General features: G+C 41.3%; 1 protein-coding gene across 1 annotated transcript in view; it reads right to left on the bottom strand.

The window, feature by feature from the left end:
- Window positions 1–24,765, bottom strand: part of brap (BRCA1 associated protein) — a 42,447-nt gene extending 17,682 nt beyond the window's left edge. The window contains exons 1-8 of the mRNA XM_080208255.1: window positions 24,504–24,765; window positions 21,210–21,374; window positions 19,576–19,807; window positions 10,206–10,395; window positions 9,531–9,644; window positions 8,834–8,982; window positions 7,715–7,790; window positions 4,259–4,397 (exon numbers count right to left, since the gene is read on the bottom strand). Coding sequence (XP_080064381.1) covers window positions 4,259–4,397; window positions 7,715–7,790; window positions 8,834–8,982; window positions 9,531–9,644; window positions 10,206–10,395; window positions 19,576–19,807; window positions 21,210–21,374; window positions 24,504–24,579 — 1,141 coding nt within the window. The 5' untranslated portion in view covers window positions 24,580–24,765. The remainder of the gene's footprint in view (window positions 1–4,258; window positions 4,398–7,714; window positions 7,791–8,833; window positions 8,983–9,530; window positions 9,645–10,205; window positions 10,396–19,575; window positions 19,808–21,209; window positions 21,375–24,503) is intronic.
- Window positions 24,766–25,656: the final 891 nt, after the last annotated feature.

Raw genomic sequence — 25,656 nt, 5'->3', positions numbered from 1 at the left:
CATTGTGGGGATGCTGCCCCTTTCTGAATTAGGACGGTGAGTAACTCAACACACACGGAAGGACAGTAACATTTTCAATATCTCCTCATTAATGCTTCACCCTTAGCTGACACTCATTTTATATTTTAATTATCACCAAATGTTTCTCAAAAACCTGAAATTTGATCACTTTCTCACAAAACAAAATTTCAATTGTCAAGCAACAAAGAGGATCCAGTATTATACCAAAAACCAATCTCAACATTCTGGTCAGGAAATAAAGTTTTTTTTAAAAACACCATTGCTGTTCCTGATCAGAGAGTGAGATTCAACTAAGTAGTTAGCTGTAGAGTGAGTTAATGTAATTTAACAAATGATGACTATTGGTTTCAGATGTCCACAATTGCAAATATAAATTCATAGAATGAAACATGTAATATTCTTAACACTAGCATTAATCATTGCACCTGCATCATAAGAACATAGCTCATTTTTAAAGTATTTAACTTATTTTCATTTTAAAAGTGCATAGGTCAATACGATTAGGGATATGGCTCATTCATTTTATAGCTGTGTTTATTTGTACTGAAACACTAGGAGGAGCTCGTCCTGCTCATGTCCAGATGCAGTGTCTTTGTTAGTGTCATCATAATCAGTTGCCTGCATTGAAACAAACAACCTGGCTTGACACAGACTAGCAATAAAATTCAAGTTACCCATTTTCAGATCTGTGCAATGCTTAACCAATTGCAAGCTCCTGTATCTTGCTCACTTTAGTAATTATTCCCTCTGCTTCTGATTATTCAGTAAATAATGAAGACATATAATCAGGACATTTCCTAACTCTTAAATGTGGAGAGTTGATTGATAAAAAGTGTCTTTAAATGTTACAATTAAAAATACTTATCACCAACGTGGGACTCAAAACCAGAGGTTAATAGCCCTATTATTCCCATTTGGGGAGGCAGTGGCATCGTGATACTGTCACTTGACTAACAATTCAGAAACCCAGGATCCAGGTACGAATTCCACCATGGTGAAGAATTTGAATTCAATAAAAATCTGGAATCTGATGACCATGTCAAAAGTTGACCATGTCAAAAAGGACCTGGTTCACTAAGGTCCCTTTCTGCCATCCTTACTTGGTCTGGCCTCCACGCAACTCCAAATCCACAGCAATGTGGTTAGACCATAAGACATATGAGAAGAATTAGGCCACTCGGCTCATCGAGTCTGCTCTGCCGTTCAAACATGGCTGATATTTTTCTCATTCCCATTCTCCTGCCTTTTCCCCATAACCCCTGGTCCCCTTATCAATCATGAACCTATTTACCTCCGTCTTAAAGACACTCAATGACCTGGCCTTCACAGCCTTCTGCGGCCAAGATTTCCACAGATTCACCACTCTGGCTGAAGAAATTCCTTCTCATTGCCACTACACTCACCTGTGCCCCGATCTCCTGGAGCTCTGGCATCCACTGGTGTCCCTTTAGCCTGAGGTTGTGCCCTCTGGTCCTCTCCACGGCCACTCTATCCAGGCCTCTCACTATCCTGTAAGTTTCAATAACATCCCCCCTTCATCCTTCTAAATTCCAATAAGTACAGACCCAGAATCCTCAACCATTCCTCATATGACAAGCTCTTCATTCTAGGAATCATTCTTGTGAATCTCCTCTGAATCCTTTTCAAGGCCAGCACATCCTTTCTTAGGTATGGGATCCAAAATTGCTCACAATACTCCAAATGGGGCATATCCCTGCTCTTGTCGAGCGTGCTCTCAACGTGAATGCTAACATTGCATTTGCCTTCCTAACTGCCAACTGAACCTGCATGTTAACCGCAAGAGAATCTTGAACAATGACTCCCAAGTCCCTTTGTGCTTCTGATTTCTTAAGCATTTTCCCATTTAGAAAATAGTCTGTGCCTCCATTCCTCTTTCCTAAGTGCATAACCTCATACTTTTCCACATTGTATTCCATCTGCCATTTCTTTGCCCACTCTCCTAACCTGTCCAAGTCCTTCTGCAACCCCCTGCTTCCTCAATATTACCTGTCCCTCTACATATCTTTGTATCATCTGCAAACTTAGCGACAGTGCCTTCAGTTCCTTCCTCCAAATCGTTAATGTATATTGTGAAAACTTGTGGTCCCAGCACTGACCCCTGAGGCGCAGCACTAATCACTGGCTGCCATCCTGAAAAAGACCTCTTTATCCCCACTCTTTGATTTCTGCCAGTCATCCAATCCTCTATCCATGCCAGGATCTTATCCTTAACACCATGGGCACTTAACTTATTTAACAGTCTCCTATGTGGCACCTTGTCAAAGGCCTTCTGGAAATCTAAACAAATCATGTCCACTGGTTATCCTTTATTCAATTTCTGTGTTATCTCCTCAAAGATTCTAACAGATTTGTCAGACATGACCTTCCCTTGACAAAGCCACCATCCTGGCATGATAAAGTAAGACTCAGTCTTACTTTATCATGCACTTCTAAGTACTCTGTGATCTCATTTTTAACAATGGACTCTAAAATCTTGCTAATGACCGAAGTCAGGCTAACCGGCCTATAATTTCCCGTCTGCTGCCTCCCTCCCTTCTTAAGTAGCGGTGTTACATTCTCTACTTTCCAGTCGTCTGGAACCCTCCCTATCTCCACTGATTCCAGAAAGATCACCACCAATGCCTCCACAATTTCCTCAGCTATCTCTTTTAGCCCTGGGGCGTAGTCCATCCGGTCCAGGTGATTTATCCGCCTTCAGACATTTCAGTTTCCCCGAACTTTCTCCTTAGTGATGGCCACTACACTCACCTGTGCCCCGATCTCCTGGAGCTCTGGCATCCACTAGTGTCTTCCACCATGAAGACTGATGTAAACTAACTATTCAGTTCTTCTGCCATTGTTTTCTTTCCTATTATTATTCCTCCAGCCTCATTTTCCATTGGTTCAATGGCTATTTTTGCCTCTCTTATCTTTTATATATTGAATAAAAAACTCTTCCTATCTTCTTTTATAATACCAGCTAGCTTACACACATATTTCATCTTCTCCCCCCCTTATTGCTTTTTCAGTTGTTCTCTGCTCACTTTTAAAGGCTTCCCAATCCTCTGGCTTCCCACTGATCGTTGCCACTTTGTATGCTTTTCTTTTGCTTTTATTCTGTTTTTGACTTCTCTTGTCAGTCATGGATGCCCCATCCTCCACTTAGCATGTTTCCTCCTCTGTGAATGAATTTTTGTTGCGTCTCCCAGATAACTCTCAAAAACTCCTGCCATTGCTGTTCAAGTGTCTTCCCTGCTAGGCTCCCTTTCCAATCAACTGGCCAGCTCCTCCCTCATGTCTTTGTAGTTACTTTTATTTAATTGTTATACCATTACATCGAACTCCAGCTTCTCCCTCTCAAACTGCAAGGTAAATGCTATCATATTGTGGTCACTGCCCCCTTAGGGTTTCTTCACCTTAAGCTCCCTAATCGAGTCTGCCTCATTACACATAACCAAATCCAGAATAGCCTTTCCCTAGTAGGCTCTGTCACAAGCTGCTCCAAAAAAACCATCTCTTAGACATTCCACAAATTCCTTTTCTTGGGATCCACTACCTACCTGATTTTCCCAGTCCACCTGCATATTGAAGTCCTCCATGATTATTGTAATTTGCCTTTTTTATATGCCTGTTCTATCTCTTGATTTATTTTCTAGCCGACATCCTGACTATTGTTAGGGGGCTTGTACATAACTCCCATCAGGGTCTTTTTACCTTTGAGATTCATCTTGATTCTTAACTCTGAAAAGACTTAACAAGTCACTCAGCTCAGGGGCAATTAGGAATGGGCAACAGACAGTGATGCCCACATCCAATGAATAAAAGAGAAATTATCTACCAACTGAGCTAGTAGCATCACCGTAAATAAAGCCTTTCCAATTTGCTCAGACTTTCCAAAATAAGCATCAGCTTATATTGGTTAAGATATCTCACCCGCTGCAATAACAACATGTACAACTTACAAATTCATATTTTAACCATAAGAATAATATTGATGTGGGAGGCTGATATCTCCTTAACATAATCAACACCCAATGAGTGCACAATAAGTGAACTCAATCTCTTGCCTCCTAAAGCAGGGGTGTAAAACCTATTGTGCATTACCTTTATAGTTAGAGGCAGCTTTTAAGTTGCAAGGCACAGATCTGATTCTGCGAAATCACCAGTGGCTGTAATGTGGGCATGTTCCTGACACCTTTCTGGTTGGTGTCAGGAGTTAGTGTATTAGCATAGTTACCTCCTGCATAGTCCCAGACTCTATGATTAGTAAGCTGCATAGCATATGTGTGTTGCGTTTCCTCAAAGTGTTTATATGCATGACGACTGACGTATCGGCCACATCCTATGTGTCCACATATCAAACAAATCCACAGGTTCTGTAGGAGAGGAAGGGGAAGAAATTGATTTTTTTTAAATAGAAGTTATACTCAGCATAGATATCCTCAGATTTATCCTGCACATTTTCTGCACTGTTAGCAATAATACAGATTTAGTGAAATTAGATGTGTTCTTACAAGGAAGGAGAAGTGTTATAACAAGTGAGAGAATCTTTTCTCCAGTCAATGGTGGGATATTTGATTATGGTCACCTTTTTAAAGGCACAATACAGATCACTGTCCATGTTTTCAGGTTGATTTTCCAAATCATTGTACACAAAGAGATATTTTTAAAATCCTGAAGTATCATCTTTGATAATCTTCTGGTTTTATTTATTTCTCCTTCTTTCCTCACTCCTTCATGCCTCATTTACTCTCATCTTCATTTTGTTTCATACTGGTTTCAATTTGTCACTTTCTTCTTTCTCTATCTTGTGCAATTTTCAAATGCTTGTTCAAAAATGAATAAGGAACAAAGAAATTACAGCACAGGAACAGGCCCTTTGGACCTCCAAGCCTACACCGACCATGCCGTCTGACTGAACTAAAACTTCTTACCCTTCTGGGGATCGTATCCCTCTATTCACTTCCTATTCATATATTTGTCAAGACGCCCCTTAAAAATGACTATCATACCTGCTTCCACTACCTCCCCCAGCAGTGAGTTCCAGGCACCCACCCGCCTCTGTGTAAAAAACTTGCTTCATACATCTCCTTTAAACCTTGCCCCTTGCACCTTAAACCTATGCCCCCTAGTAACTGACTCTTCCAACCTGGGAAAAAGCTCTGTCCATGCCCCTCATAATCTTGCAGACTTCTATTAGGTCGCCTTTCAACCTCCCTCGTTCCAGTGAGAACAAATCAAGTTCCCAACTTCTCCTGGTAAATCTTTTCTGTAACCTCTCCAAAGCTTCCACATCCTTCTGATAGTGTGGCAACTAGAATTGAATACTATATTCCAAATGCGACTTAACAAAGGTTCTATAAAGCTGCAATGTCAGATAAAAGTGAATTGAGAGTCTAACATATAGTGCAATACACTGTCTGCACAGGGGAAGTTTGGATTACCAAATAAGATGTCCTAAATCTTCATCACATCAGTTTAGACCAAAGGTTGAACAGCCAAAGTGAACAGTAAACACTAACTGAAAAGCAGAATACGGTGGATGCTGGAAATCTGAAATAGAAACCGAACATACCGGAAACACTCGACAGGCTACTGCAGCATATGTGGAGAGAAACTGAGTTAATGTTTTATGCCTGATCTTTCGATGAAATGTCACAAACCTGAAACATTGGGGTGAATTTTACCGGCCCTCCCACTATAGGAATTGGAGCGGGCAAGGGGCAGACCATGGAGGAGTCTATTAACCTCAGGTAGTAAGGCTGGAAAATCCTACCCTTAAACTCAGTTTCTCTCCACAGATGTTGCTGTAATCTGCTGACTATTTCCAATATTTTCTGTTCTTACTGCAATGAACACTTCTTCTGTATAGCGGTTAAATAGACGATATTCAAATCAGTGGTGGATCTGAATGAGCATGTGTGAATATTAATGACAAAAGATGTGCGGGTTAGGTGGATTGGCCATGCTAAATTGTCCCTTAGTGTCAGGGGGACTAGCTAGGGCAAATGCATGGGATTATGGGGATAGGGCCTGGGTGGTACTGTGGTCAGTGCAGACTTGATGGGCTGAATGGCCTCCTTCAGCACTGTAGGAAGTCTATGATTCTATGACAGCACTTTCCACAAATCTTTTGTCTCTAAGAAAGTTCAACAGTGAAGTTAAAAGACTGAAAATTTCTCAGATGGTAGGCTACTAAAAATAAATGAATGTGGGTCCTTTAATGAACAAATGCAGCTTTACTAGCCCAGATATCATACCAAATTTAGAGCTATTGATACAGCTTCTCTAACAGGTACATTCTAAATGGATTAGTTCTTAAACCTGCTTTATATAACACGTGTGGTATTAAAAGCAAATTAATCGTTATTCCATGTGCATAAGGGTACAGCATAACTGAACTAAATAGATAGGGTTGTTAAGAAGGCATACGGTGTCTTGGCGTTTATTGCTAGGGGGATTGAATTTAGGAATTGCAGCGTCATGTTGCAACTGTACACAACTCTGGTGCGGCCGCACTTGGAGTACTGTGTGCAGTTCTGGTCCCCACATTACAGGAAGGATGTGGAGGCTTTGGAGAGGGTGCAGAGGAGGTTTACCAGGATGTTGCCTGGTATGGAGGGGAGGTCCTATGAGGAGAGACTGAGGGATTTGGGGTTGTTTTCGCTGGAAAGAAGGCAGCTAAGAGGGGATCTTATTGAAACATATAAGATGATTAGAGGTTTAGATAGGGTGGACAGTGATAGCCTTTTTCCTTTGGATGGAGAAAGCTAGCACGAGGGGGCATGGCTTTAAATTAAAGGGGGGTAGTTATAGGACAGATGTCAGGGGTAGGTTCTTTACCCAGAGGGTGGTGAGGGATTGGAATGCCCTGCCTGCTGCGGTTGTAAATGCGCCTAGTTTGGGGGCGTTTAAGAGATCCGTGGATAGGTTTATGGACGAAAAGGGATTGGTTTAGGTTAGTGGGTCATTGTTTTTTAACTGGTCGGCGCAACATCGTGGGCCGAAGGGCCTGTTCTGCGCTGTAATGTTCTATGTTCTAAAAAGCATTTTAGTTGGAAATCCTTGCATGCTAGCGTGTCTGTTTTTCTCCTTTTCTAACGAGAATACATTAATAATCAGGAGCAAAGTGAAGCTTTGTGCGTTAACCCCATTGTGAATGCACCTGAACAATTTTGTCAAAAGGGTCAATAAGAAGAACAGAAACAGTTGAAAATTAGGCAATACTGTGGAATGGTTTGCAAGCACAAGCAATATAGAACTAGTACATGTAAAGGATAGGGTTAGGTATATACTTCTTTAATCTCTGAAATTTGGGTTTGAATTCACTATAAACAAGCTAGCACTGAAGACAAGCTCTATGATGCATGTCCATCGCACATAGCTAGCAAAATTCAACTCAAATGAGCAATCTCACTCAGGAGCTCTTAGGATAACTGGCGTGAAGGATGAATGGGATGTCAGGTGTTCTGTTCACTATATGGTTAAGACACATTGCTAAGTCAGAGCACAGTTTTCCATGCTCCTGCTGTAAGTAACCCACAAAGTCTTGAATGAGACACTGATATCTTAAATGGAAATATATTCCAGCCCACAGTCCAGACACCACTCTGAGCCAAACATTCCTTGAGCAAAAAGACTTAGCACCTGAAGTGATCTAATCCCATAACTGTTATTTATCATTCTTATTTACCTCCTGGACTCCGCATTCAAAACATTTGTTTTCTTCAACTGGCTCTGGAGTTTGACAGTATCTGCAAACTGGGCACCTAAGGAAGATAAAGTACTTAGGCTATTAATTGACCCAGGTAAACAAGCTGCTCTCTTTTATCCATGCAAGTTTCAGGAATGTTATATTCTTTTACAATTCTGTAACTGTCATACACACCAAAGGGAAAATGAAGGAATAATGCACTGTTCTGATTTCTAAAATATGTAAATATTGACAAAAAACACAGCCTCAAAAGTAAAAAATAATGCTCAGAAAACAATTTAAAATCAAGATATCAAGTCATAAGGTGGAATTTATATATCTTACGCAAACAACAATAGGGAACTGTGATACAGGAAGCTAAAATGCTGAATTTCCTAAATTAGTCCATTTGGCACTATGCCAACGTGCACTCACTTGATTTAACCTGATGCACTCTTGGTACATTTGCTTTTGCAGTTAACATTCTTTTATAGCTGCAGTATTGCCACACAGTGAGCCAACTATTGTACTAAATTCGCCAATACAGATTTGACAACTGACACTGGGTGAAGGAACCAAGATTCAATAAGCTGTAAAAGTGCTTAAGTAAAGTTCTGCACATTTTGCAGTGGCAGAAAAAGAATCTAAGGCTTGTTAAACTAGTAATAAAAGGATTATTCTTCTATTAACAGTTTAATTATGTACTAAAATAATGCATGATTACTTGCATTACTGTACAGCTATATTGTTGGAAGCACTCACTATCCAACACACGTAACATGTTCCATAAAGTACTTAAAGCTGGAATAGAGAAATCTAGAGATCTTCCTTCAAGAATCAGAGAGCTCTTCCTTACACAGATGAATCATCAGCTATCAGACTTTAAATGCTGTTACTGTCAAAGTGCCTCATTGAAAATTTTTATTTTGCTGTATAGAAATTTTATAGCATGATCTATCCAAATACATTTAACATAGCAAGTTTAACAACATACTTTTTCTGTCTACTGTACATCAAACAAATCACATAGCAAGAAAACAAACAGTGGGAGATGCTATGCAAGTGTTCTTTTTTGAATAGTATCCCATATTTCAATAGTTTAAATTCTGTTTAACTTACGTTGTGTCCTCCCAGTGTTGCAAGCAATGACTATGAAAGCTGTGATTACAGAGTATTGTTAGAACACCATTTACAGATTCATCCATTCTTTCAAGGCACACAATGCACGGTGGTAACTCAGTTACGCCCATTACAGGAAGACTAGCTCCCTAAAAAGAGAGAATATATAAAAACAACACAAGTGGAGAAAACAAAGTTAGACTGTTACAATTACAATGAGAGACAATCTGTATCTCCCAAACAGCTAGAGCCCTTTAAAGATCATAACTAGAATTTAGCTCAGGAACTGCTATCAAGAACTTCCCACTGCGGCCAAGAAAAATCTAACATTAATCTTCCTTTAATTCCATGCTAGGGCTTTCAAGTGTCAAGTTTTCTGCTTCACTCAGGGAAGAGAAATAGATAATCAAAATCACAGACATTTCCAGTTATCTGGGTTGCTTCATTAGCGTGCTTCAAAGGAAAGGGGATGGATGATCAGAAAAAATTTCCATTCCTTTTTCAATTCCACTTCTTAAAATGAGACAGGGTGGAGCATAAGTTGCCTGCTGACAATCAAAATCTATCATTGAACATCATAAACCAAATGACAGAAGAAACTGGTTATTCTGATTAGGGACCTATTGCTGCCATTTAGTCACAATACCTGACTGTATTAAAATGCAAATCCTGTTGATAAATATGGCAGAATACCTACATCCTCAGATTTGATGACCTCAGCTCTTTCCACGTATACCAACTGGCAAACATCATCCTCAATAGAATTAAATTGCCGACCATTACAGGCAGTATAAAAGCTGTCTGCTTCTGCCTAGAAATCAGGAAAAGTAAAAAGATTGCACTGGTAAAAAAACAGTACTGTATTTAATATTAAAGCAAATCACTGTGAATGCTGGAATCTGAAACAAAAACAGAATGCTGGAAAATATCAGCAGGTCTGATAGCATCTGTGGAGAGAGAATAGAGCTAAGGTTTTGAGTCTGGATGACTCTTCATAGAATCCCTGCAGTGCAGAAGGGGGCCATTCAGCCCATCGAGTCTACCTAACCTAGATATCTTGGGACACTAAGGGGCAATTTAGCATGGCCAATCAATCAAACCTATACCTCTTTGGGAGGAAACCAGAGCATCCAGAGGAAATCCACAGAGATAACAGTGAGATAATATGCAAACTCCACACAGTCACCCAAGGCTGGAATTGAACCCGAGTCTCTGACGCTGAGAAGCAGCATTGTTAACTGCTACGCCAACATGTCAGAGCTCTGAGGGCCATCCAGACTCAAAATGTTAGCTCAATTCTCTCTCCATTATGTTTAATACTTCTATAATACCAAATGCACAAATCTGACCAGAATGAAAAACTGTTGCTTACCTGTGAACAAAATTTGACGAGAACCATGTATTGGTTTGGGGTGGAATCTCTTATTATTTTCATGTGCTCAATTGAATCATCAAATGGAGCAACAAACCTCATAAGATCATGACTGGTCATTGTGGCTGGAACGGTAAGGATGCACAACATAGCACTACGCCTCACATCTTCTTTTAAGGATGTCATCTTGCTATAGAAGAAAAACAATACTGCTTAACTCTGCTGAGAATTACAAATCATGAGTGACGACAGCAATTCTAAATTTGGTACCGATAGTTACTGAAAAAGGGGTACCAGTATGTTCAGGATTTGAATTTAATGAAAGAATTAATGCTTTTGGTGCAAACAACAGCTCCTAACATACCCATTACCTGGATGATATGAGCAAGTTATTGGATAGTCTCCAGAAGTACATTCATTTTCAGTCTAGCTTCTTTTAAAAACTAAAATTAAAACTCATGAGGTATACATCCCCCTGTTCAAACCTATACCACTTAATCTCTCCATCCTCAATGATAGCAGAGCCTAGAAAGAGCGCAAAGGACAAGGCAAACGTGTTTGCAAATGCCTTCAGCCAGAAGTGCTCAGAAGACGATCCATCTCACCCTCATCCTGAGATTTTGCAGCATCACAGATACCATCATAGATAGACTGGCTCATCGAATTGGTGAATTTGATATCAAACAACAATTGAGCAACTGGATGGAGCAAAGGCCATGGCACTGATAACATTTCAGCTATAGTGCTATGGCTTGTGCTCCAGTATTGGCCACAACTCTAGCCAAGCTGGTCCAGTGCAGTCACAAGACTGACACGAATGACAAAGTGGAAAATTGCCTGGAATGCCTTATCCACACAAACAGGGCATATTCAATCCAGCCAATTAAGGTGTCATTGGCTGTGCTATCAAATAGCATTTACTCAGCAACAATCTGCACATCAATGCTCAATTTGGATTTTGACAGGGCTGCCTGGCTCCAGACCTCATTCCAGCCTTGGTCCAATTGTGGACAAGAGTCGAATTCCACATTGATCGCCCTTGACTTCAGGGCAGCATTTGACAAACTGTGGCATCAAAGAGTCCTCAATTATTGGGAATCGAGGGGGAAAACAATACCTGTTAAAAGCACAAAGGCAAATGGTTGCGTTGCTGGAGACCAATCGTCTGAGCCTCAGGACATTTCTGCAGGAGTTCCCAAAGAGGATGCCCTAGGATCAATCATCCTTAGCCGCTTCACCATTGACTTTCCTTCCAGCATAATGACAGATATGGGGATGATTGCAGAGAGTTCTGTTCCATTTGCAACTCTTCAGAAAAGCAACCTATGCCTTAATGCAGCACAAAATTCAGGTGTGGCCTGATAAGTTGCCACTTAAGTGCCAGACAATAATCATCATCACCAAGAGGGTCTAACCACCTCCTCGCCTTCAAGTACAATACCATCATCAAATCCCCCAGCACCAACATCCTAGAGGTCAGCATTGACCGGAAACTCAACTGGAGTAGCCACATAAATACTGTGCCAAAACAGCAGACCAGAGGCAGAGCGCTCTGCAGCATATGACTCACATCCCAACTCCCCCAAAAACCTTTCCACCACCTAAAAGGCACAAGACAGGAGCGACCATAAGAAATAGGAACAGGAGTAGGCCATTCAGCCTGTCAAGTCTGTTCTGCCATTTTATCAGATCATGGCTGATCTAACTCTCACCAAGTCCATTTTCCTGCGATATCTCCATAACCCTCAATTCCCGAGAAATTAAGAATCTGTCAATCTGAACCTTGAAAATGCTGTGATGCGGCCCCACAGCTTCCAGAGGTAAAGAATTCCAAGGATTCGCTACTCAGAAGAAATTCTTCCTCAAATCCATTATAAATGAGCACCTCCTTATTCTCTGACTATGCCCTCTGGTTCTACACTCTCCCATGAGTGGATACATACTCCCAACATTTACCCTGTCTAAACTTACAAGAATCCTATGTGTTTCAATCATATCTTCTCTCACTCTTCTGAAGGCCAAGGTATATAGACATTAATTTTTCCTCATATGGCCATCCGTCCATACCCGGGATTATCCTGGTAAGCCTCCTCTGTACCGTGCTCAATGATAATATATCATTCCTTAAATAAGGGACCATAACTACACGTACTCTAGACGTGGCCTCACTAGTACTTCGTACAGTTGCAGCAACACCTCTTTACTTTTATACTCCAGTCTCTTTGAAATAAAAGCCAACGATCCATTTGCCTTCCTTATTATCTTCTGTACCTGTATGCTAGCTTTCTGGGTTTCATGAACAAGGATCCCTTTGTGTTAGAGCTTTTTGAAGTCTCTTGTTCTTTAAATAATAATCTATCTTCTCATTGTCCATTTTGAAAAAACAATCTCACACTTTTCCACCTTGAATTCCATTTACTAACTTTCTGCCCATTCACTAAACATGTCACTATCTCTCTATGAACTATTTATGCCCTCCTTACAACTTGCCTTCCCTCCCACCTTTGTATCATTCGCACACTTGGCCACAGAACACTGTTTCTTTCTCCAAATCATTAATATACATTGTGAAGAGCTGCAATCCTAACACTGATCCCTGTGGCACTCCGCTGGTTACTGCTCTCCTGCCTGAGAAAGACCCCCATATCGCTACTCGCTGCTCCCCGTTAGCTAGCCAATCTTCTATCGAAGCCAGAATATTGTCTTCAACACCATGGGCTCCTATCTTGCAGTAGCTTTTTGCGTGGCACCCTATCAAACATACAACTTTGACTGGTTCTCCTCTATCTGTTGTGGCTGATACCTCCTCAAAGAACTCTAGTAAATTTGTCAGACATGATTTCCTCTTCATAAAACCATGCTGATTTTGCTTGATCAGAATATGACTTTCCAAATGCATTACTGTTCACTCCTTAATAATCAATTCCAATACTTTTCCAATAACTGAAATTAGACTAAATTACCTGTAATGCTCTGAATTTGGTCTCCTTCCCTTTTTAAACAAGGATACCACAGTTCCAGAATCCAAGGATTTTTGGAAAATGACTACTAATGAATCCACAATCTCTGTAACTATCTCTTTTAAGATTCTGGGATGCCAATCAGCCTTTAGGCCTATTAATTTGCCTAAAACTCATTCTCTGGTGACGGTGACTGTATTTGATTTCTTCCCCATATGTTTTATTATTTTGGGGATACTTGTAGTATCCTCTACAGTAAAGACTGATGCTAAATATCTACATAACTCCTCTGTCATTTCCTTGTTCCTCATAACTACTTCTCTAGTTTCATTTTCTAAGGACCCAATGCTTTCTTTTACTTTTCTCTTTCTTTTACTTCTGTCTTCCTTTTAATATATTTAAAAAAGGACTTATTGTTTGTTTTACATTTCTTGCTAGATTATCCGCAACTATTTCCTCTGTCATTATTTTTTTAGTTCACCTTAGTTGCAATGTGAATCTAACCTACTTTACTGGTCTACCACTAACTTTTGCCAGTTTATATATTTCCACTTTCAAATTAATAGCCTTGGTTATCCATTGTAGGTGACGGAGTCTTCCCTACTAGCCCCACGGCCCATCCTAAGAGGGTGAGAGAGGGGAATAGTGGGCAACAAGAAAACGACAGAGACTTTGCACAAGTATTTTGTTCCTGTCTTCATTGTAGAAAACATGGAAAGCATCTAAGAATAGTAGAAAATGAAGATGCAAAGAAGTGGAACTTAAGATAATTACAATCAATAGAAAAAAATGACTAGGGGAAATAATGGACTAAAGTCTGACTGGCTTGCATCCTCAAATCTTCAAGGAAGTGACTACAGAGATCATGAATGCATTGTTTTGTAACCTTCCAAATTCCTTATCTTTTGGAAAAGTCACAGCAGACTGGAAAACTGAAATGTAACATAAGAAAAGAGGGAGACAGGAAGCAGAATCTAAAATCAGTTCATCTAAAATCTGTCATTGGAAAAATACTAGAATCCATTATTGAGGAGGCAGTGGCAGTACATTTAGAAAATCATAATACAACCAGGCAGATTGAACATGATTTTGTGAAATGGAAATAGCGTTTGACAAATTTATTAGTGTATTGAGGACATTGCAAGCAGGATGGATAAAGATGTAGTGTATTTGACTCTCCAAAAGACCTTCAACAAGGTGCCAGATTAACAGCTATTGCACAAGATATGAGCTCATGGTGTTGGGGGTGGGGTGGGGGGGGGGGGGGGGGGTGGGTGGCGGCTGATGATATGAAAGAGAGATTAACTAATAAACAGGAAAAAGAGTCAGGGTAAATGGGCTGTTTTCAAAGTGGCAATCTAATTAATGGAGTGCTGCAGGGATCAGTGCTGGGGTCTCAACTATCTTTTCACTGAACATTTTACTGTACATAAGAAGGCTATTCAGCCCATTGAGTCTGCTGGTGACTCTCCGAAAGAGCGTTCTCCCTTGCCCTACTCCTATGTTATCCCCACAACTATGCACATTCTTTTCTTTCCAATAGCAATCTCTTTTGAATACTTCGATCAAATAATCTATATTAATGACTTGGATGAAGGGACAGAATGTAGTGTGGCAAACTTGCTGACAATGCAAAGATAGGGAGGAAAGCAAGATGCAAGGAGGATACAAAGAGCTTACAAGAAGATTTGGATAGTTAAGCGAGTGGGCAAAAACTTGGCAAGTGCGGAATGAAGTAGGAAAATATGAGTTTGTCTACTTTGACAGGAAGAATATTTGAATGCAGAGAGACAGACAGTAGAATGTTGTGGTAGAGGAATCTGGGTATCCATGTACACGAATCACAAAAATTTAGGAAGCAGGTACAGCAAGTAATTTGGAAGGCAAATGGAATCTTGGCTTTTACTGCAAGGGGGATGAAGAAAAATGCAGGGAAATCTTGCTACAATCTTACAGACCATTTCTTCATGAAACTGTGTCTAATATACTGTGTACAGCTTTGACTTCCTTACTTAAGTTATACATTGGAGTAGGTTAACTAGGCTGACTTCTAGGATGAAGGGGTTGGCTTATGAGGAAAGGTTGAGGAGGTTAGGCCTTTATTCACTGGAGTTTAGAAGAATGAGATGATCTTGGGGAAATACAGGATTCTGAAGATGCTTGGCAGGGTAGATGCTGAGAGGATGTTTCTACTAGTCAGGTAATCTAGAACTGGGGGCTCACAGTTTAAAAATAAAGGGTGTCTCATTTAAGATGACGTAGAGGAGGAATATCTTATCTCAGGGAGTCATAAGTTTTTGGAATTCCTTTCCCCAGAGACCTATGGAGGCTGGATCATTTGAATATATTCAAGGTTGAGTTAGCTGGATTTCTAATCAACAAGGGAGATTAGGGTTGTAGAGTTTGAGAAGGGTAGGGCAAGATACAGGAAGGTAGAGTTAGGGTTACAATCAGACAAGCCATGATCTTATCGAATGGCAGCGCATGCTGAGATCAAATGACCTACTCATGCTCCTGATGTATTTCATGTGATAACAATTTCCATTGGATATCTATCAGTTAGTTTCAGGAAATAGAACAGAAGGTGCTGGATAATATTTATAGGGAACATAACACTACAACGCTGGACACAATTGAAAGACTGGTGTTCAAACGAGAGTAGATTTAAGGCTACACTTGTTCTAAGGTTCATGATGAGTCTCAGTAATTTTGGCAAAGATCTCTGCCCACATTATGCGAGTCAGCCACTTGAAATATTGATGTTTCAACAGAAATATGAACTAGACTCACTCTAAATTCCCAATCAAAGATTTGAGGAGTGATGGGAAGGGGAGAAGAGAGCCGTATAAAGCTACACCAAAATTCTATTATTATCCAACACAATGGAAAATTCAATAATTAAAAACACACCTGCCTTCAACAAAACTAACTATTTGATGCAATATCAAGGCAAAAAGGATAACTGATAATCCAGGCAGATTAATTTTCTCCTGTAAACGCTTCCTCCACTGCAAACAATCAGGCATTCAGTTCAAGTGCTAGTCCACAGATACAGCTACATAATAGGATCTAGGAAAAATGTTAACTTTTTAAAAAGAAAAATCTGCTTAAAGCAGCATTTCAAACTTGGACAAAAATCAAATGGCAATTGGCTTCAAGTGCATGGGTCCAATTAAGGAAAAATATACCATGCAGTAACACCCTTACTATAATTAAATGATTCACATACTTACAAAAAGAGTGCAATTGTTCTCATCCTTCAGTGCACATGAACTGAAACTTACTTCACCAATAATGTCAACTGGTGCCTCCAGTTATGAAATGTTTACTCATGGGTCTCCTTCCATTTTTAGCTTCAGGTGCCATTCACCCTCAAGCTCTCAAACTTTTCAAAAATAGTCAAATTTAGGTCAAGATTTGATCCAATTCATCAAAAGGTTGGCATCCTGAGGCTAGGTTGGCATTCTGAGACTATCATCTATAGATGAGCTTCGGCATACTGGTCTTACTTCAGCATTCCTTTATCACCTAGCCACAGATGAACGATTTTTAAATTCTCCGATATTCAGATATCCACTGGAGCATAAAAAGCAGCGGATGCTGGGAATCTGAATTATCATCACCCGAAATGTTAACTCTAGTTTTCTTTCCATAGGTATTGGCTGGCCGCAGAGTATTTCCAACATTTTCTGTTTTTATTCCGCTTAGCAAAGACATCTCTCTTTGGGAAATATTCGATTTTAATTAGTCATGTGTATGCTGACTTCAAATACTTCTAATTTCACAATTCATAAATTCTTACCCAAAAGACCCCACAGGAACACCACATGATATTTCAAACTACCTATAATCCACAGAATATCACTTCCTCAAAAGCTCTCTCAACATTCACACTTTTGTGTGCACAGAAATCTTACTCTTCTCCATCTCCCCCCAACAATAAGATACTCCTTCCCAAATCTACAGCCTCAGTAAACACCTTCTCTCAAAATTCAGAGACACTGTATGACCTTGCTGTCTATCTGTCTATCAGATAGTGCTGCTTCATAGCAGGAGTGGACTCCATGCTGCAGGCAAGTTTGATTTATCATGAAACTATCCGCAGCGCAGAGTGAAGTTTAAAATGAAGTGGCACCACAAGGTACAAAAAAGACAACTGGGACAGCACAAAGTAAGTACACCAAGCGAGAAAAGAAGCAAATCCAACACTTCAAAAAACCTATTAACTCAAAACATGTAAATCTGTGGCACACTGTTACACTTAGAGCACAATGTGACATAGGCTCGATCTCATTAAAGCCATAGGCGTATCGTCACTTCTATAGCTGAAAATTTCAGCTAAAACTTTCCCAAATTTCTTATAGGGAGCCTGCATGATAGAATATCAGTATCCTTTTATTAAACCTGATGATTAAATTGTTTATAGCTGTAGCAGACACAGAACACTCCTTTTCTCCCAGCTCATTCAGGTTCCTAGTGTTAACTTTCATCTCCCTTCTCAATCTTCAGTTTACCAGTCACCCTCCTCCCATTTCCCCCAGTTCCTGCCTATGATTTTCACCCATTACTGCTTCAATTTATGCCAGTGTTCTAATTCACACCCTACCTAGAAGATTATGCTGGCCCTCCTATCCCCCTCATTCTGATAGTCCTCTTCGTTCTCACTGTGTCTGCGTGGGTTTTGTCCTGGTGTTCCAGTTTCCTCCCACAGTCCAAAGATGTGCAGGTTAGGGGGAGTGGCCATGCCAAATTGTCCATTAGTGTCAGCAGGATTAGCAAGGTAAATATTTGGGATTACGACGATAGAGCCTCGGTGGGATGGTTGTAGGTACAGGCTCGATGAGCCAAATGGCCTTCTTCTGCACTGTGGGATTCTATGACTCTTCTGTCTGGCATGGTGGTATCCATCCTCTTCTTTTTAATCCCTTCACTGTCCCCTCAGTTCAGGTCACTATTTTCAATTGCCTATGCCCAAATCACTTTACAACCACAATTTATTAACTTTGGCAAACTGCTGTTTAGCAGTCATACCATTTAAGAGTCAATCAATTTTGCCAAAAAGTGACAGGAAGGTCACAGAATAGTGAATAGTAAACATGAATGTCATGCATCCAGCTTAAATAACGCTAATTAAAACAGATTACTCACCTGTCTATTTAGGTGTTTCCTGAAAAATGGACAGGCTGATGGAAAAAAAATCTGAATTGGGTGCATTAGTGTTGACATGTTGTCCCACCCACACTGAATGCTTTTACTCAGTGATATTATTGGGGGCAACACATTCCAGCCCAGGACATGAACAGCTTTGAATGATGGTCTACCTCAACAAACTCAAATACAGAATAGGAAACAAGCCAAGCTAACACCCAGCTAACATGGATTACTGAAGAATACAGCACATGGACAAGTTCCAAGCTAACTTCAATCATAAAACAATATTGAATAAGTGTAGCATAAAGAGCAGTAGCTGATACGTAAGCAAAATGGCATCACAGAACTTCAATAAGGTGCAAGGAGAGGCATGCAAAATGTTCATATTTCTGCCCACTTGAACTGCAAGAGGGTACTCAAGTATTTTTAAAGCTGTAAATATTAACCTTTTCAAATGTAGAGAACACTCTGCACGTTATTCTCAACTTGTTATTAAACTTTATTCACCAAGGGTGGTAGATGCAAGAGCAATTTAAGGTGATGTCTTAGAATTAATGCATAACACTGCATTCATTGCCTTCAAAAAGCTGATGATAAGCTTCCTGTGACTACGTGGTGAAGGTGCTCCTGCACGCTGTCATGTATGGAACTTCAGGGGCTCGATGAAGAAATGGTAATATATGTTTAAGCATTTCTAAACATGGGGAGTGACCATAGAACAATAAGGGCCCCATTCCCAATGTAATCCGAAGTAATAAGGCAAGAAAGTCACCCAGGATGAATGAAAAGCTGACAAGGTTTCATTGTCAGTGGCACAGTATTTAGCGCTGCTGCCTCACAGCACAAGGACCTGGGTTCTATTCCCAGCTTGGGTCATTGTCTGTGTGAAGTCTGCACGTTCTCCCAGTGTCCACGTGGGTTTCCTCCCACAGTCCGAAAGACATGAGATTACGTGCAATGGCCATTCTAAATTCTCCCTCGAACAGATAGCGGAGTGTGGACTAGGGGATTTTCACAGTAACTTCTTTGCAGTGTTAATGTAAGCATACTTGTGACACTAATGAATAAACTTAAATTTGTGAGGACAAAAAGAATATCCATAGGCCTCATGCAGGGTGAATTGTGGATCTGCTGCTTTTTGCAGGGTGTTGGTGGTGCCAGAAGATAGAATTATAGTCTGCAAATCCTACAGCAATTTTTAAAGATTAAACTGATTTTTCAGACACTAAGATGCAACATGCTTAAAAACACGTTCTCACTCAGTTTTGTAGAGATGCATGATTCCATGTACTACTTCAACTGATGAATTTCCACTAAAGAAAGAAATTTGGTCAGGCAATTGTTTAGATGGCGAATCTGGTGCATTTCCACTCTGATCCTTGCACATTTTACTGTTGTCATTCGGGTCAGCTGTACTTGCTTTCTCCACAGGGTTGGTGTCATATGCTGTCTTTTGCTCAGGTTTCAGTACACATTCCACAGTATCCTTGTCTGTAAAGACATGCACTTCATATCAGGGTGGTCACAGAAAAATTTCCAGCTCACAAAACACATTAGTAATTAATGGGACAATTTCAAAATCATTTAAATGAACATGATCTCCAGATGCTTAATGGACAAAGAGCAGCAAGTCAGAATTGTGTCAGAGTCAGCTAAGTTTATGAATTATTTAAATTCTGGATGATTCTTTCAGCTCTGGGAGTCAGCAGATTTTCTATTGCATCTGTAATTGTGGGGGATTTTGCTTCCATTTGCATCTTTAATCAATTATACCAGCAATACATGTCAATAATCGCTAGAATATAGAACTACCTTTGATTGTATACATGGCATTTTAATTCTGACCTTCCATCGGGATCAAACTGTACATCTCTTAGCACTGCTATCCTGTGAATCCTGGCCCTCTGAAATGTAAATTTAGTCCAAAGGCTGCATTTTTAAACAGAACTACACCAAGATCCCCTCATGATTACAAAGTCAGAAATCCAAAGGATTGACATCATTTACTGTGAAACATTGAAAATTTTGCAAATCGAAACAAGGTGATGCAAGACAGTCTTTCAATGGAAGAGGTGAGGGGATAGATTGGTGAGGAGAAAAGATTGGCGAGAAAACAAATGCCTTAAATTTCATTTGTTGAAAATGAAAATAGAATCAGTCATTGAATTATAATTCAGAAAATCACAACTGGATTGTTACAGATTCTGAGGAAATCAGAGCTTTTGGAGTAGGTAGTAATTTTCAGAATAAAGTCAACATACAGAGCATGAATTTTATTTTAAATCTGTCACTCCACTCCCAAGGTATTCACTCATAGCTGATCTTTCCTTTCCTAATGGAGAGGCACTGACATCAATCGATTACCTATCTCCCCCCTCAACCCATCCACCCGCCACAGCCATTCTAGCCGAGATTCATTACATCGCTACAGATCAGGGATTAAATTTGAACTTCCTGGCCTGCAGGATTTGGCTACAGATTAGATACACCAGCATGAGCCACTAGAGTTCTACTTTCCTGTTAACTGTTTAAACCCCAACCAAATAACTAATTTCTGTAACATTACATACAGCCTTATTTTGTTTCCAGAATATCTGTGATCAATCGGCTCTCAGATCTCTTCAATTCGTCAACCACTAAAGGGCAACAATAGCAGCATCTTCCCTTTTATGGAAAGTATCTGGCTTTAAGTCAGCAAAACAGTTGAAGATTAAACCAAATTTGCATTCTATGGAACCATGCACCAAATACTGCAGCCATGATCACCTATTTTAATAATTGGCAGTCATAAATTCCTCTAAGGCAAATACACTTGACAAAAGATTATATTTCACGCCATACTTGTAAGTTGCTTAGCATGACTTCTAATTCACAGAATATCCTGTTGCTGTACCTTTGTTGGAGGTTATAGTTTCAATTACCATGTCTCTCATCTCTCTACGGCCAATGTGTTGATGCAAGATAGTGGATTTCTCTCCAGTTGTTTTGCCCTCCAGCAAGAGCTTTGCTGAACTGAGCGATTTCTTCTCTTTACTCTCATCATCTGCCATATTGACAGCTGTACAAGCAAAAAGTGAAAAGGAAGCTTTTACAGCAGGGCAATTTGTGAGCCTGCACATTTGTTATTCACTATTAAAACAATGCACACAATAGCTGAAACAAAACACAAAGTGAAGCATGTAGTATTATTTTAGGGCTTGTGATATCACGTTCACATAACCCCCAACCATACAAGTAAGCAAACATAATAAGGAAGGAGTTTGTAGTACATTAAACAGATGGACTGCATAAACCAAATGAATCACTTGATCCACAGATCTCCAGCGCTTGAGGAATTGTTCTGCTACTCTCCTACTAATTTGTAGTTATCTCACTTACATAAATCTACCTTTTAGCAACACTTTAAAACTATTGTAAATCACGGAACACTTTCCTTATACCACAAATTTCTCTAATTGCGCAAACTGAGACTTTGCAAACATTCTGAAACTAGATTTATTTAGCAATTCAGCACTAATACCCCAAAAGAAATATACCTCTTAAGCAATACGCTTTAGCATTGTTTATTATGTGGTAGTTTTAATTCATCATCTGAAACTACTTCCATTCTCACTATTACCAGAGTGTTAATACAAATCAAAATGCTTTCTTCAGATACAACTCACATTTAGAAAGGAAAAAATCTTTTGACAAACAACTGGATAATTTTTTTTTACTCGGAGTGGGCATCGTATGAAAATTTCATGCACCCACCATGCTTTTCCAAAAGCCTAAATGCAACGCTGGTGATGTAACAGCTGACAATACGGTATACGCTAGTCACACATTTCCTCATCATCCACCACAAATTCATTCTTAAAGAGTTTGCTGTTGAGTTGTCACACATCTTAATGCAATGTCAACATTACACACTAACACAACGTGAATTTTCAATATACACAGACAGATAGTTCCAACACAAAAACTCTATAAAATTATCCAGTCACCTGGCTGTTCAGAACTTGAATACTGCTGAAAAAAGACCTCTTGCTGAATCTTTTCATTTTGCACTCATCAGGACAAACACAAGAGTGCTAAATTTAAAACAGTCCCAACAATTTATACTACATGAGAAAAGGGTGCTAAAAAGCTTTGGCAACATGTCTCCCTTTTCAGCAATATCTAAATCATTCCTTTAATTTCACATCATCTTTTGAAGGAAAGTAAACCAGTAAATTGCCTGAGAATGGCTTCAAAGCTGCAAACACATACTGAAGTTCACATTATGTATTATTTTAGAGTGATACCCTCATTCTGAGACCTTCTATTGGACAATCTGTACCATCAAAAGATGATCTATGCTTAGGATTTCATTAATGTAGCTATGGCACTGGCTGCAGCACAAGTCTGCAGTAATGGATCTGGCATCTGTTCAGCACTTCAAATAAAGGGGCACTACTCAAACACCGAACACAGAAGTATAAAATTGCACTTTCCATTTTATGACATAGGGCTACTGGTGCTCCATTAAGCCACTGTTCTCCACAGAAGCTATAAAAACACAATATACACAAAAACACAAAATGGATGGAAATTATAGCCCATAAATCGCTCAATGTTGGCTGTCAGTATTTAGCTCAGCAGAATTTCTAGATTAAACCATTCTCTCTTGCAATCTGAGCTCCTTGTACCACATTACTCCACAAACAAGAGATAACCAGAGAAATCTGTCATCAAGTCAATCAATGATAGATAACGGGGTCAGAGAAATAAGAGATGATCAATGTTTTGAGTAAGTTTTTAGTTATTATGGAAGACTTGCACCTTGCCTTTTGTATCTGTTAACTAAAAACAAACCGTATCCTTCTTCTGATAAGGATGTAATTGCTTTCATGTTCCTCATGAACTGACTCATCCCTCCCTTGTTATCTAGCTGGCAGTGGATGGCTAGCTGCTAGCCAGCCTCTTTTCTCTACCACCTTCACCTTCAAATCCTCTTCCTTGTCAGGTTCTGCACACTGAAAACCCTCAGATTAAAACTGTTTAACTTATACTTCTCTTAAAAAGAAATCTGAATTGGTGTTTCATTTTTAAGATACACAAATAAAATGTAAAGTCGCCATAGTCCCAGATGACCATCAGCTGTGACTGGTGGTGATTTAACCTGAAGATCACCACACCTCAGGTCAGGGGCAAGGTAGAGAAGGCCATAAATAACCTCAGCAGGTGCGGGAATAGACAAACATGCATCAGTCAATAACATTTTGCACACAGCATAAACTGGTGTTCCCTTTGAGGTTTGACATTTTTGCTCTTGTCCTGATGAGTGCAAGGTGAAAATCTGCGATGTCACATCCCTTTTTTCCAGCAATACTCACCTTAGAACATTCTGCAGAATCTAAATACATATATCAGAATGTAAAATATCTCATGGTAGAAACGAGGCTTCAGGTCCTGCTGAATTGTAAACAACCTAATTTCTGCCCCATAGCACAATGGAGTCTGAATCATTGAATGGTATTAAGAAGAAGATAGATAGGTTTCTAATATTAAACAGAGAGATAAGGGGATATGGGGAACAGGTGGGGGGGTGTACTGAAGATCAGGGAGAGATCAACCATGATCTGATTGAATGGTGGCGCAAATTTGAAAGGCTGAATTTGCTTCTAATTCTGCTCCTAATTCCTATGTTAACTTTAACAAAGGGAAAAAAGAGTTAAAACGCTAACGTGTCTTCCAAACTGTGACAAAATTACCATAGCACTTCAATGCCCTCCTCGATTACAATTTAAACCATTTTTCCTCCTCCCATGAAAAGCCCTGTTGGCTATGAACCTAATCGATTGTGGATCTACATCAGGGCAGTGTTTATTTTCCTTTCTGACAAGGATAGGCCAGCACCACCAACTGAAGATATTTTGATTTATTATTGTCACATGCGTTAACACACAGTGAAAAGTATTGCCTCTTGCGCACTATAGAGACAAGTATTGGACAGATCCTCAGAACCAGAGCTTCCGAGGAGGCGATTCTCTAACAGACGAATATTGCTCATTGAAGCGACAGCTTTAAGCTCCCATCGTTAGACCAGGGGGAGAGGGACATTTCTCCCTCTCTCTGCCTGCCCGGCTAAAGGACACAGAGAAGGAAGGCGGGGAGGCCCGGGTTCAGAGCCCGATGCTGGAGCGGCTCCCTGGCCGGGACTCACCGCAATACTCGAAGCCCTCCGGATGGTGCGAATGGTTCGCCAGCTCCAGACGTACGGCCACCAGTGAAACGCTCATATGTTAAACCCCACAGATCTGCTGACCCGCTTAAAAATACATAGATTTAATTTTTAAAACACCACGCAAAATTATAAACCACCGAGACCGGAAGATCTTCCGGTCGGAAAGCTCAGAGCGGGAAGGATTGACAGGGAGGGAAACACAAATAAAACCCGCGCCTCCCACAACAACAACAGGCCCCGCTGCCACTCCACCCCACTTCCGTCAAACTGACCCCTCACCTCTGGCCCCGAACCTCCTTCAGGTGACGCAGATCCGGTTCCTCAGCAATGGGACTGAGTTCAGTTGTAAACACTTCTGATGAAGGGGGGACGGGGGGGACGGGGGGGACGGGGGGGGGGGGGGGGGGGACGGGGGGGGGGGGGGGGGGGGACGGGGGGGGGGGGGGGGGACGGGGGGGGGGGGGGGACGGGGGGGGGGGAGGGGGGGACGGGGGGGGGGGGGGGGGGACGGGGGGGGGGGGGGGGGGGACGGGGGGGGGGGGGATGGTGATGGTGGGGGTGCGGGCGTGGGGGGTGATGGTGGGGGATGGAGGGGTGGGGGGTGATGGTGGGGGATGGAGGGGTGGGGGGTGATGGTGGGGGATGGAGGGGTGGGGGGTGATGGTGGGGGATGGAGGGGTGGGGGGTGATGGTGATGGAATGGTGGGGGGGATGGGTGATGGTGGGGGGGTGGGGTGGGGGGGTGATGGTGGGGGGGGCGATGGTGGGTGGGTGCGGGGTGCGGGTTGGGGGGGGCGATGGTGGGTGGGTGCGGGGTGGGGGGGGCGATGATGGGTGGGTGGGGGGGGCGATGGTGGGTGGGTGCGGGGTGGGGGGGGCGATGGTGGGTGGGTGCGGGGTGCGGCTTGGGGGGGGCGATGATGGGTGGGTGCGGGGTGGGGGGGGCGATGATGGGTGGGTGGGGGGGGCGATGGTGGGTGGGTGCGGGGTGGGGGGGGCGATGGTGGGTGGGTGCGGGGTGGGGGGGGCGATGGTGGGTGGGTGCGGGGTGGGGGGGGCGATGGTGGGTGGGTGCGGGGTGCGGGGTGGGGGGGGCGATGGTGGGTGGGTGCGGGCTGGGGGGGCGATGGTG

Source organism: Carcharhinus amblyrhynchos, chromosome 20, assembly GCF_965287045.1.
Source record: "Carcharhinus amblyrhynchos chromosome 20, sCarAmb.v2.hapA, whole genome shotgun sequence".
NCBI lineage: Eukaryota > Metazoa > Chordata > Chondrichthyes > Carcharhiniformes > Carcharhinidae > Carcharhinus > Carcharhinus amblyrhynchos.
The sequence above is the reverse complement of the archived record's forward strand: the minus strand, read 5'-3'. Positions and strand labels throughout refer to the sequence as shown.